Below are 16,821 nucleotides of genomic sequence, written 5' to 3' on the forward strand. Positions count from 1 at the left end.
GTCAAAACAAATAAAGGTCTTTTCTTTCTCCACTAAAAGCATGTTGACAATCAGGTAGCTACGTAACAGCATAGAAGTTTTACAAATGACTTAATTAAAGTTTGGTTATCCAATGTAAAAATAATTTTGAAAATATTTGTTTTTTAGATGGTTGAAAATACACATTCATTCTACTCTCCTCAACTCTGTTTCTGTTTTTCAATTTAAGGTTTCCTCTGGGATGCAAAGCCAGACTTGGCCTTAGGATTTTTAGTATTCTTATCTGACTTACGGTTTTGGATGTGAGGGAGGATAAGGAACTGGGGGGGCAGAAGTGACGAGAAAGAGGTGTGGAAAACAGGATGTTTCTGTTAACGGGCTGAGCCCTGAGTACTCAACACCATTACCCTTTATATCCTATTAACCTGCGACAATTGTCTTCATAGTGCTTACCACTGTCTGACTCATTGTACATCTTATTTTCTCAACATTCTCTGTCAGAATGTATGCTCTCTGAAGGCAGGGATTCTTTTTGTTTTTGTTTTTGTTTTATATCACACCATGTCCCCAGCATGTAGGGCAGTGCCTGGTACTTACAAAAGTTGATGAATATTTTTTGAATGAATGAATGAGTATATAGAAGCCATTCAGGCTTCTGTAAGCTTAGAGGATGGGAAGAAGACTTTGGGATTTGTATCTGAGTGGCATTTGGAGCCATGTGTGGGCAAATTAGTCTCTCTAAGATCCAGTTTCTTCCTCTGGAAAATGGGGATAATCACAATATTTATATAATACGAGTATTAGGAAAATTAAATGAGGTGAAATGCTTGGCATGGCATGTGGGCCATGGTAAGCCTCCAGGAAGTGACGCTGGCATGGTTATATTTATTATGAGAAATAGGGACTACTCTTACTTTTATAAATATCTGACTTATTATTTATGAATCTGTTCAAATAAATGAAATATAGCCTTGTAATTTATGGCCTGTTTACATCATGAGTGTTTTGAGGTAACTTTTTTTGAAAAATAACACTTTGATGCAAAATTAAGCCGGAGAATCTTGCCTAAAATAAGAGAAGTCTATTTTATGTGGTGTAAAAGATAAGAAATTAGTATCAAAATTCTCTTGAATCTTTTATTAGTGACTCGCCCTTAATTTACTTTAATCAATGGCTGTTTTAACTACTGACATTCTATAGAAAACCAACATGATTATACATTATGAGTTTCTTAGTTAATTTCTGCAATTAAAACTTTATCATTGACACATTCAAATGACTGAATTATTAAGAATTAAATTGTTTATTAACTTTAATGAAGCTCTAAGACCTGAATATATAAAGGAATTTATTAAAAATTGAGAAATAGAAAGCAGCTCATTCCTTGAAAAGACTTTGAAAGACTCTATTCTGTCTTTAGAGACTATGACTTTAAATGCCAGATGCTATTTTGTCCATTAAAAAGTCTGGTGTACTTGGAGGAGCTCTTCTTTGACCTTTAATACTTGCGATAACATCTTTTTTTATGGCAAGGTGAGAGAAGGAGAATTAAGCATTAAATCATCTCTGAAAATGGAAAGCTAGGAATTTATTTTCTACTGGTTTTAACTAGTAAAATAGAATGGATACTTCTGTGTAGTGTTCTACCATCAAAAGAGAAATCTTAGCCTCAAAATACTGGCATCCATAGGTTAGGGTTTTATCTTTCATTTGTTGTCTAAGGTCCGGTAAGATCCTGGTATAGTCACATCACAGGATGTGTGTGTCCTACTGGTGTGAAAGTGTTTACAGGTGTGGCAAAATCAGTAACTGTCGTTGTCATGTGGTAAAAGATTGCTATCCAGTTCTAGTTCCGCAATAGGTGAAATTAGCCTCTGACAACAGTTAAAACACAATGCTTATCCTTTTATTATTTTGCTTTTTAAAAATGCCTAGGTCTTTAATTTCAACTCATTCCCAACAATTGGATCTGCAACTTCTTAGCTTTATTTATTTTCTCATATTATATACTTATTCAAAGGAGAGAAAAGGCTCCATGGCTTTTATTTTACTTTTTTTGTATTATCTTTAATATCTAGATGCTTCTTAAAAAAATAAGACACACATTGTAGGAAGTTGAAAATGCAAGAGTTGGGAATAATTATTTTTGGAATTCAGAGCAGCGGCAGACACCCTCCTTCAGATTTCACATCATCTTTAGTATATGCTTTTTAAGTGATTGATAAGTGCAGAGCATGATGGAGAATGCTGCAGGGAGAGAAGGAAGCAGGGCGGTGAGTCTCTGCTCTCAAAGAGCTGACCTGGTTTGGAAGTGGAAGACGGTCTACAGTGAATGGCCACGGGATGGTCAGCAGTATGTCAGACTGATTCTGTGTTCATGGGGAGCTAGGTCAGCAGGAAGTTAGCCAAAGAAGACTCTTGCTTGTGGTGAACTTGTCCCTGTTTCTCCAAGAAAGGAATAAACGCAGGTGGGTAGAGAAACAAAAGGACAACCAGTGTAGAAGTTGCCACGAAGACACAGACAGGGTTGTAGAATGTCCACATCACAGGCAGACAATGAAAAAAGGGCAGCCTGGCTCAAGGAAAGGGGGTCTTTTTTTTTTTTTTAAGGAAAGGGGTTCTAAAAGGAATTACTGAGTGACAGATCCCTTTGCTTAAAGATTTAGGTTGAAAGGTTTGGGTTTGATCTAATCCGTAGGAGGAATAAGGTTTGAAGTAGTTACCTTTGGGGCTGAGGCTGGATGGGTATTTGTAAACATTTGGTAGACACCGGTGATGTCCCTAGAAAATCTAACTTCTGTCCTTGAGGAGCTCTCAGTACAGTGTGATAAGTGTAGTATAGCAATAGGAACAGTGATGTGCTTATGGGGCGGCATTAGGTGCCTGGGAGGCACAAGGAATGGTCAGGAGTCTGGAGAAGGTGCTGCTTGGTGGATGGGTAAGGCAGGTGTGTGTGAGGGGGAGAGCACATGTTCAGGCAGTGAGGACGGCATTTACAAAAGGAAGGAGGTGTGTGCTGTTGTACAAACTAGTTTCATGTGGCTAATATACATGTGGATCACACAGAGGCTGTGTGTGAGATTGGGAGTGGTGCTGGAAGGTGGCAGGGGAGTAGTAGGGCCAGACATGTAGGGCAGCTGGTTTTTTTAGGCCATATTGTTAAACTAAGGAGAATTGGTTTTATTTTTAAAGCATAAAGAGCAGCGTTATAAATAAATTTGTGTTTAAGGACAACCACTCTAGAATTGCCTTGGCATATGTTGGTTCTTTTAATTAAAATAAATACCATTAAAATGAAAAAGTCAGTTTTTCAGTTACACTAGCCACATCTCAAGTGGCTCAGTACCTTCAGGGTGTTGGAGGGTGCAGATACGGAACATTTCCATCAGCACCAGGAAAGTTTCAGTAGACAGAGCTGCTCTGGAGCCTTAGCAACTGGAAGGGATTGCCTCTGAGATGGGGAGCCCGGAGAGGAGATCGAGATCCGATACCTTCAGGGAATATTGAGGATTTGAACTGAGGGAGTAGCATTGGTCATGGCAAGAAGGGAAGACATTTTTCAGACATGGAAGCAAAAGAGTCGTAATCCATAGAATGTTTTAGGTGAAAGAGTTGGAGGATTCTGGCTTTGGAGAACTGGTGATGTCATTCACCAATTCAGGGAAAATGGGAAGGGGTGCAGCACGGATGAGGCAATAATCCATTCAGTTTTGACTCTGTTTGATGGAGGTGCTATAAAATGCCCAGGTGAAAATGCCTGATAGGCACAGGGTTCGCATCTTCTAGAAGTTTGGGGATTGGCTCAACTGACAAGCATCAGCATGGAGGAGATCATCAGGCATTATGAGGAGAGTGAGAAGGTGTTTGATGCTGAAACTGTGGGGAACATCATCTTCCAAGGGTGGACGACAGACGGGGAGCCTGAGAAGTCAGAGAAACCGCTAGAAAATCCGATGGGTTGAGTCACAAATGTCAAGCAAGGGAGGACAGAGTTTCAAAAAGGAGAGAGTGCTACCCGAAAGGTCTGGAACACACTGTATTTATGGCATTTGGCAAGAACACAGTCATTTTGTGATTGAGAGCATTTTTCGTGGAAACCAGAATCCAGAGGGCAGAGGAATGACAAGGAAGCCAGGAAGCAGAAATAAGGGTGGACTGACTTTTCATATCAGGGCTTTGAAGGAGCAGGAACAGTAATAAAGGGAAAACAGTCCTATTAGATAGGTTTTTAAAGGTATATTTAAAAAATATATATATAAGATGAGAACAGAGCCGTTTTTGCCTTAAAGGGAAGTTCCTGTCAGAAGACCAGGATCTGGCTGTGCATTCCCCTTTTCCCTCAGCCTTTCCATTCTCAGCACACATACTGATAATTTGAAATATTATTTTAATGTGCCTGAGGCATTTCTGGTAAATTGGATTATGTAGTTCTTGAATTGCCTTTGAGGGTATGGTGCTTATATTGGCCAGTGTGGCAAAGCGAACCTAGTGTAGTGGGGGAAAAAAATCCCACGTATACTGCTCACAATCTATCTGACCTAAAGCAAATATTTAACTTCTATGAACCTCAGATCCCTTGTGTGTAAAGAAGATGATAGTATATATTACATGGGATTGTTTTGGAATTAGGGAAGATACGGAGTGTTCAACACCTCGCACATAAAATATATTCAGTAATTCTGAAGTCCCCTCACTTCCATTGAGAAGGGGACAAAAAATGTGGAGTCGCGTTGTTTATTATTACTTTCACTACTTCTACTGTTATTATGGTTACAGTTTTTATCCAGCACTGGTATTTTTTGGCAAGCCAGGTAACTGAAGGCGGTGGGGGGTTGGAATTCAGGGGTTCATCACTGGTTACCTTGTACATGGGAGATATATTCAGTAAATACTAGATAATCTAATGGATGAATCAGGGAGAGAACCTGAGGCTGTAAATCCAATCCTTTTACTTTATAGAAAAGGAAACAGGTTCAGAGAGGTGATTCACTTTGTCCAAAGTTCAAACACAAGGTAAGGACAATCGGGTTCAATGGCAGGCTTGTGTCGCTTTATCTACCCCAGTGGTTCTTAGCCTGGGGTGATCCTGTTGCCCAGGGGCTATATGACCAGGTCTGGGGGCATTTTTAATGTCAGAACTGGGGAGAGGGAGCTACTGGCATCTGGTGGATAGAGGCCAGGGGTGCAGAGAAACATCCAAGCACGGGACATGGCACAGCCACTACAACAAAGAATGGTCTGACCCAAAATGCTGGTAGTGCTGATATCGAGAAACCCTGACTCATGTTACACCAACATGGCCACACTCATTTACTGACTGCGTACTGGGTGGAAGTACCATTTTGATTTCATGGAAGCAACGGAGTTGTGAAGAGGTGATACTGTGAAGATAACCAAGGTGATGAACGCTTACTTGGTCCTTGTCCTTTGGGAGTTTGCAGTGTAGAGAAGGACATTCATTTAGTCACTGGGACATCTCCTTTGCAATGATTTCCAGCATGTGTGCATATCTGAGAGCACCAATTTTGTGTAATGTTTAAATTATGGCCATGTTAAAGCTCACAGTGAGTTTAAAGGGCTGCGATCTTAAATCTAAGCACAAAGGAGAAAAGAAACCCTCAAAATTTTACTTATACATATACTTCTTAAGCATGATATTCTAATTTAACTCGTACTTACAGGGAGGCCAAGTTTTCCAGAAAAGTGTAATGAGACTATTGTTTGTGGAGAAATGAAGGGGACACTATCCAAAGGAAATTAGACTGTTTCATAGGCTGATGCTTCTGTAGTCTAATTATAGAGACAAAGCACGTAAATGGCAAGCTATTTAAGAATAGCACTATAAATATAGTGCTATTTTGTTTTAGGGAATTCAGAATTCATTTTGGAGAAATATACAGTGCTAGAAGCTCATGGACAAAACGTGGAAAAAAAGTATTTAATTGTGAATTAGAGAACGAAGCCATTTGTGGCTTTGTCAGATAATGCCTTCCAGAACACTTACAGTGCCGTATGGTTCAGTTGTCTTCTGTGATGTCAGTTTCCTTGGGCCATACAAGGGAGAAGGTACCATGAGGGGAAGGAGCGCAAACAGCCATGAATTTTTGCCGTTTATACACTGCAGGGTTGTAAGCGCACTCATGGCCATTTGCCCTGGATCTTTTAGTTGTATTGCTGTACTGGTGCAGGAGAATTCACAGCCATATCAATGGGAGGGACAGGACTTTTATCACATTTTGAAGGGGATAATACAGGAATCTCAGGAAACCATTCTTCTCTAGTCATGGGAGCAATTCTAAATCAAGTATCACAGTTTCTGATCTACTGCTTCTACATTTTCTTTCTTGGGATATTATTAAAGCCATAGGATCCTTCCCAGAGCAAGATAGATCGAATAGTGCAAGTAATTTTATTTGTTAAAGATATCATTACCCTTTCAAAGCCAACTAGCTTATTTGTAGATGGGCCAGACGTCCACCAGATGGCAGTAAACACTTATTTCCTAACGATGCAATGGATTTTGGATTTAATTAATTAGTTAAAAACTTTGTACTCAAGAACCTGTACATTGGTATAGAATCCTATGAATATTAGGTTTATAGTTTTGAATACCTCTGTGTTTAGTTTTCCATGCACTATATCAGCCATAGTTGGTGGTTTGTATGTTTGTGTATACATATATATAAATAAATATGATGGAAGAATACACAAACTAGGTCCTCCACACACACACACATAAATGTTATATATCAAAATATAAATTGCGCTGGCACATATAAGCACTTAATAAAGGTTATTTTTTACCTTCTTTTCTTTTCTAGAGTTGTCGGTCAGAATAATAGATTGTCTCTGAAATGTCAGGCATTGGAGACAAGAACATATACATATATAATTATTTGAAAAAATATACAAGTGATGATTTTAATGTTATATATCATAAAAATTGATCAAAACACATTTCCTCATAAAAACCAACATTTTTGTTTTAAGGAAATGAGCCTATATTGTGGACTTGGGAGGGGTCTGTCTGCTTCTTACTATTGTTTTAGGTGAAAGTTGTACTTGTCTTTCATTTGATTGTGGCACAATCATGGTTTTCACTGCCTAACTATTTAGGGTATTTCTCTGTGCCTCTCTCTTTCTTTGCCACTTCTCTCTTCTGGCTTGTGACATTCTCTCCTTGACTTCTTCCTTTGGGCATTCAAATGAGGGCTCCCTTCAGGAGTTTGTACTGGGTCTTTGGTCTTCATAGTCTCCCTGTTATTCACCCCCACGGCTGCAGTGGGCCAGGAATTTGATCTCAGATATCCCACTGCCATTGCAACTCAATAAATATGTCTATGATTGACAAATCTATCAAACAGTGCATTTTCTTAGTGAAATGTTGAAAACCTGCATCGTGGCAAACATACTTTTCTGTCTCAGTTTACACATTCTAATTCTACTGACTGTGTCTCCATGCCATCTTCTGCATTGGCTTTTTCCTTTATTCGGCATGATTATTTTTGTCAAGGCTCTGCTGCCTTCCTAGAACCAACTCGCTTGGTTTCTTTGCCTCTTTCATCCCTTTTCTCCATCTCCTACTAACTATGACCAGTCGAGGATTTTTTTAATGTAGTGTTTTTGCAAATGCTTCCCCAGTGATATTCAAAATCTTCCTGAAGATGTAAACCCATTAGTTTATGGCTTAAAAGACCCATTGGTCTGGGCTGACTTGGATCCACCTTGGATCACACCCCTCCTCTTTATGGAGGCAGGAGGGATGTAACATGGTATTGTAACCAAAGGATGGAGTTTTGGAATCATAGGATCTGTGCTTCTGAGTGACCCTACCACTCACCAGTGGTATGACTTTGTACAGAAGACTTCACTTGATGTGCCCCAGGGGCCTCATCTATAAAGTGGGGTGAAGAATCCCTCCTACGAGGGGATGCCTGGGTGGCTCAGATGGTTGTGCGTCCAACTTGGATTTTGGCTCAGGTCATGATCTCAGCGTTTGTGAGATCGAGCCCCGAGTGGAGCCCCATACTCCAAGCTCAGCAGGGGGAGTCTTCTTGAGATTTTTTCTCTCCCTCTGCCCCCCAGCCCCATGGGCTGGCTCTTTCTTTCTCTAAAACAAATAAATAGACTTTTTTTTTTTTTTAAACAAAGGTATCCCTTCTAATAGGACTGTAAGGGGAAATGAATTAACCTTTAAAAGCATATAAAAATATTCCATAAATGATGTTAATGGGTCTTTTCTGAACACGTGTCATTTTCTCATCTCTGTGCTGCCTATGTCCTTCCCCTGCGCTGCCTGTGTCCTTTACTCTTTTCTTTATCTGCCAGTTATGATTCTACCCATTCTTCAAGGCTTATCTCAGATGCTACCTTATCCATTAACAATTCTTTTTTAAAAAATATTTTACTTATTTATTTGAGAGAGAGAGCATGAGGCGGAGTGGAGCAGCCGAGGGAGCAGGTGGGGCTCGATGTGGGGCTTGATCCCAGGACCCTGAGATCATGACCTGAGCTGAAGGCAGACACTTAACTGACTGAGACACCCAGGCACCCCTCCATGAATAATTCTTGGCTAAATTTGCCCACCACAGATCCCTCCTTCCTCTGACCTGTATTATTTATAAATTATTCATTCTTGTCTTATATCTCTTGTCACATTCTATTTTGTATTACAGCTAACTGTATTTATGTCTTATTTTCCTTCCCAGATTGTACTCTCTCATGGTCAGGGACCATATTCTCTTCATCTTTGCTAAAATACCATATGCCACAATGCTTTGCCCATTATAGATGTTCTATTAATATTTATTGAATAATGATTGAAGAGCATATTAGGTCTCTCAAAGGGAAAAAAATTCTCTCTCTAATGCCAGATTTATAATTTATTTTTTAACATAAGGAAATATTTTCTTTAAAGTCCTGAAAGATTCAGGAATCTTCACATGCCCATGTCTTTTTTCCCTTTCTTTAGAAATAATATTTTTTTTGGCTCACCCTTAGTCTAATTACTTTAATAATTACTGCTCTCATATTCAGAGGAGGAAAGCAGCAGTATAATTAAAACATACATAAAAGCATATATTTATTTGGTCTTCAATTAATACTGGTGAATTTATATAGGCATAGATTATTTGGGTGGCTTCTCCCCTTCCTCCTTCTTCCCCTCCTCTTCTTCTTCTTTCTCTTTGTTATTATTATCACTTTAATGAATTTACTTAAGCAGTAACTCCACATTAATCATTTAAAAAAACCCCACGTTACAGCCAGAGAGACACAAGATGAGGCAAAGTCTTAACGGATCAGCACCATCTTTAGTCTTATTGCCAAAGACATGAATATATAAAATTTGATGAAATATAATTAGTATGATTAAGTTTTGGTCATAGACTCTTCTCATTGAACAGATGAGGACTCTGGGTTCCAAGGTTAGGTGACCTTTCCTGATGCTCATGGCTATCTCCTGCCAGGGCAGAGCCTGGAGTCCAGTTCCCAGACTTCTCTTAGGGATTGAACTTAGGGGTTGAGAGGAGTGACCCAAGAGGGTGAAATATATGAAGACAGAATTTCAGAAAGTAATGTCTTTGGGATGGAACATAACTTACATTTCAGAGGGCATACATGATTTTGTGTTAATTCCTGTTCCTTTACACATTTTAGGTAGGACACATCATGGTTTCCAGCACGGGTTCCCTTCACAGTGTCTGTGGCCAACTACTCAAATGTTTATTGAATGAATGCTTTGACCATGAGATATATCTTTGGCTAAACATGCTACATATATTTTGGAAATAATTTAACTATGATTTTAGTATGGCTATTTTTTTTAATTTGAAAAAAAATCTGAATTGTTCAAATTGAAAACAAATTTAAAAATGCGAACCAGTAATGCTTGACTAAAATAGCTAGATAAACCCCTCCTGGGCACTGTGCTGGAACTGTCATGACGACTAAAGAAAAGTGTGTCTTCTTGTGTTTGATTCATCAGTACATGAGAAGCCAGTTAATTCCCTATTTTTTTGGCTTTCTACCTTTCACTCTTGGATTCCAAAAGCAAGAATAAGCCGGTTTTGGAATTAATTCTTTTATTTGTCATTCAAGGGAACTTAAGGAGCCTGAGATACATATCTCCAAAGAAAAAGTCCTGCCTCAAATCTGCCTAGTTTCTGGCCTAACACTCAGGGGCAGCTTGTAACTGGATTCCCCTTTTCTTGCCCCCTCCCCTGCCTTCCTTTGTTAGTCAGTTTAACTGAGACTCTGGCATGTGACTCTCGGGCTGGGTTCTCTGCTTTCTTTCCACTCCTCTCCCTGGTACCTCTTTTCTCTCCCCCAATTTCTGATTTGTTTAACCACAATTTAGTTTTATCTGACTTTCAATTTTAGTATATGTGCTGCCGAAGCGAGCACTTTATCTGACTTTCAAATTGGTGTAAATGGAGTCATACAGTGTCTGGCTTTTCTATCTACAATATCTTTAAAAGTTAGTATATAACTGACATATAACCTTTTATTAGTTTTGATGTACAACATAATGATTTGGTATGTGTCTATATTGTGAAATGATTACCGCAGTTAAGTCTGCCTAACGGCCATCACCACACATCCTTATTGCATGAGAACTTTTAAGATCTACTCTCTTGGCAGCGTTCAAACATGCAGTACAGTATTGTTAACTATAATCGCCATGCTGGGCATTGATTGTATCCTCAGGACATATTTTCTTCTAACTTGAGTTAGTACCTTTTGACCACCTTTACCTATTGCGCTCATGTCCCATCTCCCACCTCTGGGAACCCAGCACTCTGTTCTCTGTATCTCTGAGCTCAGTTTGTTTTCGATTCCACAAATAAATGAGATCTTACGGTAGTTGTTTTTCTCTTACTTTTTTCAGATAGCACAGGGTTGTTAAGGTCCATCCATATCGTGGCAAATGACAGCATTTCATTCTTTTTTATCGCTGAACAGTATTCCATTGTCTGTGTCTTTGAGACCCAGCCTTTTTGCCATATCAGTAGCTCATCGTGTTTATTACTGAGTAGTCCTCCATTGTTTGAAAATGCCACACTTGATTTATCCGTTCTCCTGTTACATGGTAAGCATTTTTGTCTAAATCTAATTTCTGGCTCTATTTTATGTCTCTATCATTGTTTTCCCTTTTGTCTCCTCTGCTCATTGTCCTCAAATGAATGTGTCAGTCCGTTTTAGTGGATTTTCCTGGGGTATGGTCACCTCTGCATACACAGTTCTTCAGCTGGGCAAAGCTTTATTTTCTATTATCTTTGATCATTGCTTGTATCCCACTAATTTTCTCTTCCTTTTCAGTACACCTGTTGTCCATCAATTGATAGGCCCTTCTCTGGTCCTCCCAGGACTACTTGCTTTTTCCTAATTTTTATTTCTTCATACGTTTCCTCTATATTGAGGGATGGCTGCTCCATTTTTTTTTTTTTTTATGCTCTGCATCGCTCATTACCTGCAGCATCAACTGTGCTTTTATTGCTGCCAAAATGGAGTTTAATTTTGTATTTGCGTTTTCATTTTTAGTGAAATCCTTCTTTTTATAATTCTTTATATTTGTATATTATTATTTATGTCATTTGTATTATGTTTTCAGCTGTTCATTTTATTCTGTTGTCCTTACCTAGAGGAAATGTTTACTTACACTTTCTTGAATATGCCAACCATTTCCTGAAAGTTGATTTTGCATCCTACCATAGAAGATATTCAGAAAGACTCTGGGAAAATAATGTCCCCTCATAACATGGTTTTTAATCGGTCCCATGTTGTTTTTTCTTTTCCTTCCTTCCTTACTATCCCCAGACAAGGGGGCTCTGTGCAGAACCAGATGGGTTGAGTGGATGGTCATTTTGTTCTATTTTTAAAAAATTCTTGATCCTTTTTCTCAGTCGTTAGCCGGAGGGCTACACTGCCGTTGTAGGTCTTAGGTCCAGCACATGGTGACTCTGCCTACCTGGGCTCTACGGTCCTTGCCTCTCTCTTCTACCCCTTTGCTATTTCTACAATGTCAGGCAGTGTAATTCCCCCATACAAAGCCACTCTTCTTGCTCTTTCTTTCTTCAGGAAGTGTTCTTCGAAAGCCCTCTGCTATCATCTGCCCCCTTGACTCTCTGCCTATTTGTTTTCTAAGCTTTGTCACATTTCTGTGGTCATGAGAGGACAGAGGTAGCAGGGACAGTGAATGGGAGTCCTGGAGAGACAGGTTTCTGCTTAGTCTAACAAGGGCTCCTCAGCGGTACACACTTCTGTGTGGGGTTTTGGTGTCTGAGTGAATGGACAAACAGCGGCAGCCATAGCAAGTATCCTGTGTTCACAAGGCTGTTAGCTTGAAGTGAGGTGGAGTGAGCTGAGTCCTCAGAGAAAACCTTGGGGACGTGTCTGCTTCTCCCTCAGCACCAGCTGCTTTGTGAAAGACCGCCAATTCATTGTAGATTTGGGAGTAGGTTGTTTTTCAGTCTTAGTTTTGAATGAAATTCAGACTTTTTTTTTTTTCTTTTGCTCTGTTTTGCCTTTGATCCTTTTCAGCACCTTTGCTGATATTTAATAATAAGTTGTGAGACCATTCCTCGGAGCTACTAGCCAAGTGCCATTCTGAGGAAGACTCTTGACCTTACATTTTAAATGGTGACTTTAATGCCTGGGGTCACATGTTACAGACACCAACTGATTCATGTTCAAATAGTTAAAATCAAGTGAACAACTCATTATTTAGAGAAAAAAACACCTTATAAGTCTGTTGTTTTACAAATTATGAACTAGTTGTTTCAGTACAACACAGACATTTTTTGGGACTGTGTCATCGGACGGGAGTCGGGAGGTATGCATTCTGGCCAGCTGGAAATGTGTGGGCCGACACTCGGCATATCCGGAACTCATCTATCTTTGTTGACCCCTAACACCCACACAACACTCATGCACTAATCTTCATATCCGATATATATATATATCCGGTATATAGCTCTTTTTTTGCTCAATATTCTCTTCTTGTGTATATAGCCTGTGGAACATGATACTGAATCATTGTCACTAAGAGTTTCCTTTGGTCTAATTCTAAAAAAAATTGAGTTATTGGTTAAAGGCATATTTTGTGGTGGGCAAGATGATGAATTCTCTTGAAGGCTTTCTTGGAGGATGCGAGATTGTCAGCTCTTAACTTGTTCAAAGATGTCAACTATTCTAATGTAAACAAAAGCCATAGACATGACATTTTAGCTCATGTCTCCTGCCACTAGAGTTTGAAGGTGATATTTTAAATTGTAATATTTTAGTAATGGTTTCTTTCTTAGTTTTTTTTATATTGAATTTAGTTAAGGATACAATAGTGAAATGAATTAAAGATCATTGATCTTGTTAATTTGTTTTTCATAAAGATTCAAAACTGTTTTTTTAATTTTTAATTTTTAATTTTTTTAGCTTAATCCTGATTATCGAGATGCTCAAAATGAAGGAAAAAATATGGTGAGTGAAATTTTTTTCCCCTCCAAAATTCCAAATATATTGTTTATATTTTATATGAACAAATTGAGAAGTTAATAGAAAATTGAAGACGAGGGATTCTGAGAGATTCTCTGACTAGAGTCTGTGGATCACAGATAAAAAGTAAAAGATGACATGGCTTACATTATTAAAAAAATGTTCAGTAATGGGTATTTAAGGAGATTTGTAGCAACTTGGAGGCCATTTATGATAGAACACTGAAGGCAGTGGGCATCTGGGAGATACGGTGTAGGTTTAGTTTTCAGAAGTACACAGATGTTTAGGAAGGAGAAATTGAATTATGGCATGATATTAAAAGAGGACAATGGAACAATCCTTTCTGACTGAAAATAACTTGAGTTCTATTTACGGGGAGAAATTGAGGCATCAAACAGCTGTATGACTGATTTTTCTGATACTCTACAACATGCTACTCAGAAAATCTCAATCTTATTTTAAAGCCAACTTTCATTAAGATATTTATTATTATGCAGTCGGCTCTTTCATCATCGTTTGTAAAGAGGATGACTGATTATAACAACATGACTTAATTCAATAGAAAATTCTGAAGTGGAGGATATTTGATGTGTTACAGAAAAAACCTGGTTGATGGGATGGATTTATGTACCTATCTCTATGTGTTTATATAGTTTAGCAATCTAGCTAGACATTTTAATGTTAAATAGACACAGTCTATAATTTAATTTTCTTAGGAGTTTAGCAGTCTCTTTCAGAATTGCTAAGGATTATTACTGCATCATTCAAAATTCCATCCTTCCACAGAGAGTGTTGTAATATTTAATTGAAATAATTTCTGTCTTTGCATTGGCTCTCAGCTTTATGTTTTATGAGAATATTGATATGGGGGAGGTGAACCAAATCAGAATTTCTGGACCTGAGTCAGTCCTGTTTGACTTCTTTCTCCATCTGACTATTAGATTTACAATAGAAATAAAGCTGAAGTAACAAGTCATTGGCCTAAGGAAAACTGTAATTTGTGTTAAAATGTCCCTAAACACAGAAGTAGGTTTCTTAGATCAGTTGGATCACTCATTTCTAATTCAGTTTTATGCCCTGTGTGGACTCTTCTCTCCTCGGTTTTCAAATAGCTAGCCCAGGATTGTTGGGTTCTCATTTTCCTGTGATTTAGAAAAACACCATCCATAATCACATTGAAAAGCTTCTTTTGAGAGTCTTTGGTTCTTGCTGTAAGCTGGGCAATAGTCTCTAACCAAAGACTACCAGAAACACACCTGTTCTTGAACGAGTGGAGTTAATGACACGTTGCACTTACATCCCCTGGGAACTGTGGGGCCTCTCAGATGGCGATAGAAAGAACCTGTGGATTTGGAGTTATACAAGATGACTTTGGGAGGATTTAAGGAAGGGGGCTTACTGTAGATAGGAATGCTGTCAGGAAGAGACATTTTCTCTATAGGAAGGGCAGGTGAGAGCTAGGCTAAGGTTGTAAGTGCTATAGGAAGCAGCACCCATTAGGGGAGAGGGATCTTAAATAGTGTCTATGGCTGGGACAACATTCCCATTTTGTTAGTGTTCAGACACGATTGTGGAGTGGCCAGGTCTGATGTTGACATTCTGTGAAATTGGTCGTGTTCACAGGAGGACACTGTGACCTATCCACAAATGTTGGGGTGCTCCTGGCCACATTGAGCCTGCCTGATCATACTGGGCCAAACTTCAGATGTCAGGGTTGCTTTTCTCTTGCTCAAGGGTCTTTGTTTATGATATTCTATGTGAGTTCAGCATTGTTATGAACCAGGGGAGTTCTACTTCTCACACCACCGTTGACTTGTGTCACTTTGGACATGTCAGATAGCCCTCCCGAGACTCCTTTTCCTACCCAAATGCTGGGTTGAGGAGGTTTGCTGTGTGTGTCACCTATATGCCATGAGGTTAACATTCCATCAGATAAAAGGAAACTCTTTGAATCCAAGATGTTAGTAGATGAAAAATGTATGTTATTTCTATTGAAAGGGCATCACCCCCAAGCTTCAAATTGTGCAGTTGAATTCCATCTTTTTGCTTATCTCCTTTCAGCTACATACTGTTTGGTGAGGCTATTGATGATGGTTCTGGGCAGAGCTGACTGGAGAAGAAAGAGTAGGGAGGTTTAGGAAGCAGTATAGGATCCATGAGGTTTGCTGTTTGCGTCGATCAAGCTTTAAGTTAGACTTTGTAGACATGTTTCCTTTATGTTTTGAAGTACAAGTTCTTCCTTCACCTGTAAAGGTGACAAAGAGCACTTTTCTGTGAGAGGGTTGTTACCAGAAACACTTTAATTGCATATAACACAGGTGGGTCTGCTTTGCCCTAGAAGTTTATGGCTGGATCTCATCTGCCATCCGAGAGAGGACCAACTGGAGATATTTGATTTCATTTTTTTTTCTATCCTTAATTCCTAGCTTGAAAGTAAATAAAACAAAAAATATGGAACAGTAAAGCTAACAATATGGCTTCTCATTTTATAGACCATTTTCCACCTAGCAGTAATTATGTTTCTGTCTAAAAAAAGAAAACGAAGGAGCAGTTAGAGCTTAGCCTGTGAAAAATGAAATCAATTTCCCCAACCAGAATGCTATCTCACCTCAGATCTGGGTTCCAGTAACAACTGAGTTCACTGTGACCATGCTAATTATTTTTCTTTCCAAATTTTCCCTCATGTTCTCTATTTAATATCCAGTTAATATTTTTCCTGTAATTTAGAAACCTTTATCAAAATGTTGCCTTCCATTTTTGAAGTCTCAAAGGTTAATGCATGGTGCCACTGAAATGAGGCGGTGTGTGTCGGAGCTCCCATTAAGACCCAAATTGCTGTATTTATTCTACAAAGGAGCCTATTATTTCCAATCTTACAAATGTACAGCATCCACAGGGACCCTGTAAACATTGGAACTGTGTCAAGCCCAGCTGGGAACCTGACAGTCATTAGTTTCTTCTCCTTGAAAGGCTGCATCTTTTCAAATGGCTCTTTGAAGGGGATTTTTTTTTTTTTTTGGACTAACACCACCCATTTGCACATTACCATATTGATGTGGAATGTGATCTGATTTTTCAAGGGAGTGTCTTTGTCTATGCTGGGGATTCTCAACCTTAGCCATATTGATAGATTGGCCTGGAGAATTCTTTGTTGTGGGGATGTGTCCTTTGCACTGTCAGGTGTCTGGCAGACCTATAGACTCTGCTCACTAGATGTCACTGATGGCCTTCCTGCCCCCCCGTTGGGGCAACTAAACATGCGTCTGGAAATTGTGAAAGCTCCCCCTCCTCACCACCACCCTCCCCAGGATCTGGGCTCTCTCCTCATTGATGACCACCAGTCTTTATGCATAG

General features: G+C 39.1%; 1 protein-coding gene across 2 annotated transcripts in view; it reads left to right on the plus strand.

The window, feature by feature from the left end:
- The window catches only part of ITPR2 (inositol 1,4,5-trisphosphate receptor type 2), a 494,143-nt gene that overhangs the window by 103,954 nt on the left and 373,368 nt on the right, over positions 1–16,821 (plus strand). For both annotated transcript variants that reach the window (XM_082738458.1, XM_082738459.1), the window contains exon 10: positions 13,408–13,452. In XM_082738458.1, coding sequence (XP_082594584.1) covers positions 13,408–13,452 — 45 coding nt within the window. The remainder of the gene's footprint in view (positions 1–13,407; positions 13,453–16,821) is intronic.

This window comes from Mustela nivalis (assembly GCF_964662115.1).
Source record: "Mustela nivalis genome assembly, chromosome: 7".
In the NCBI taxonomy this organism is placed as follows: Eukaryota; Metazoa; Chordata; class Mammalia; order Carnivora; family Mustelidae; genus Mustela; species Mustela nivalis.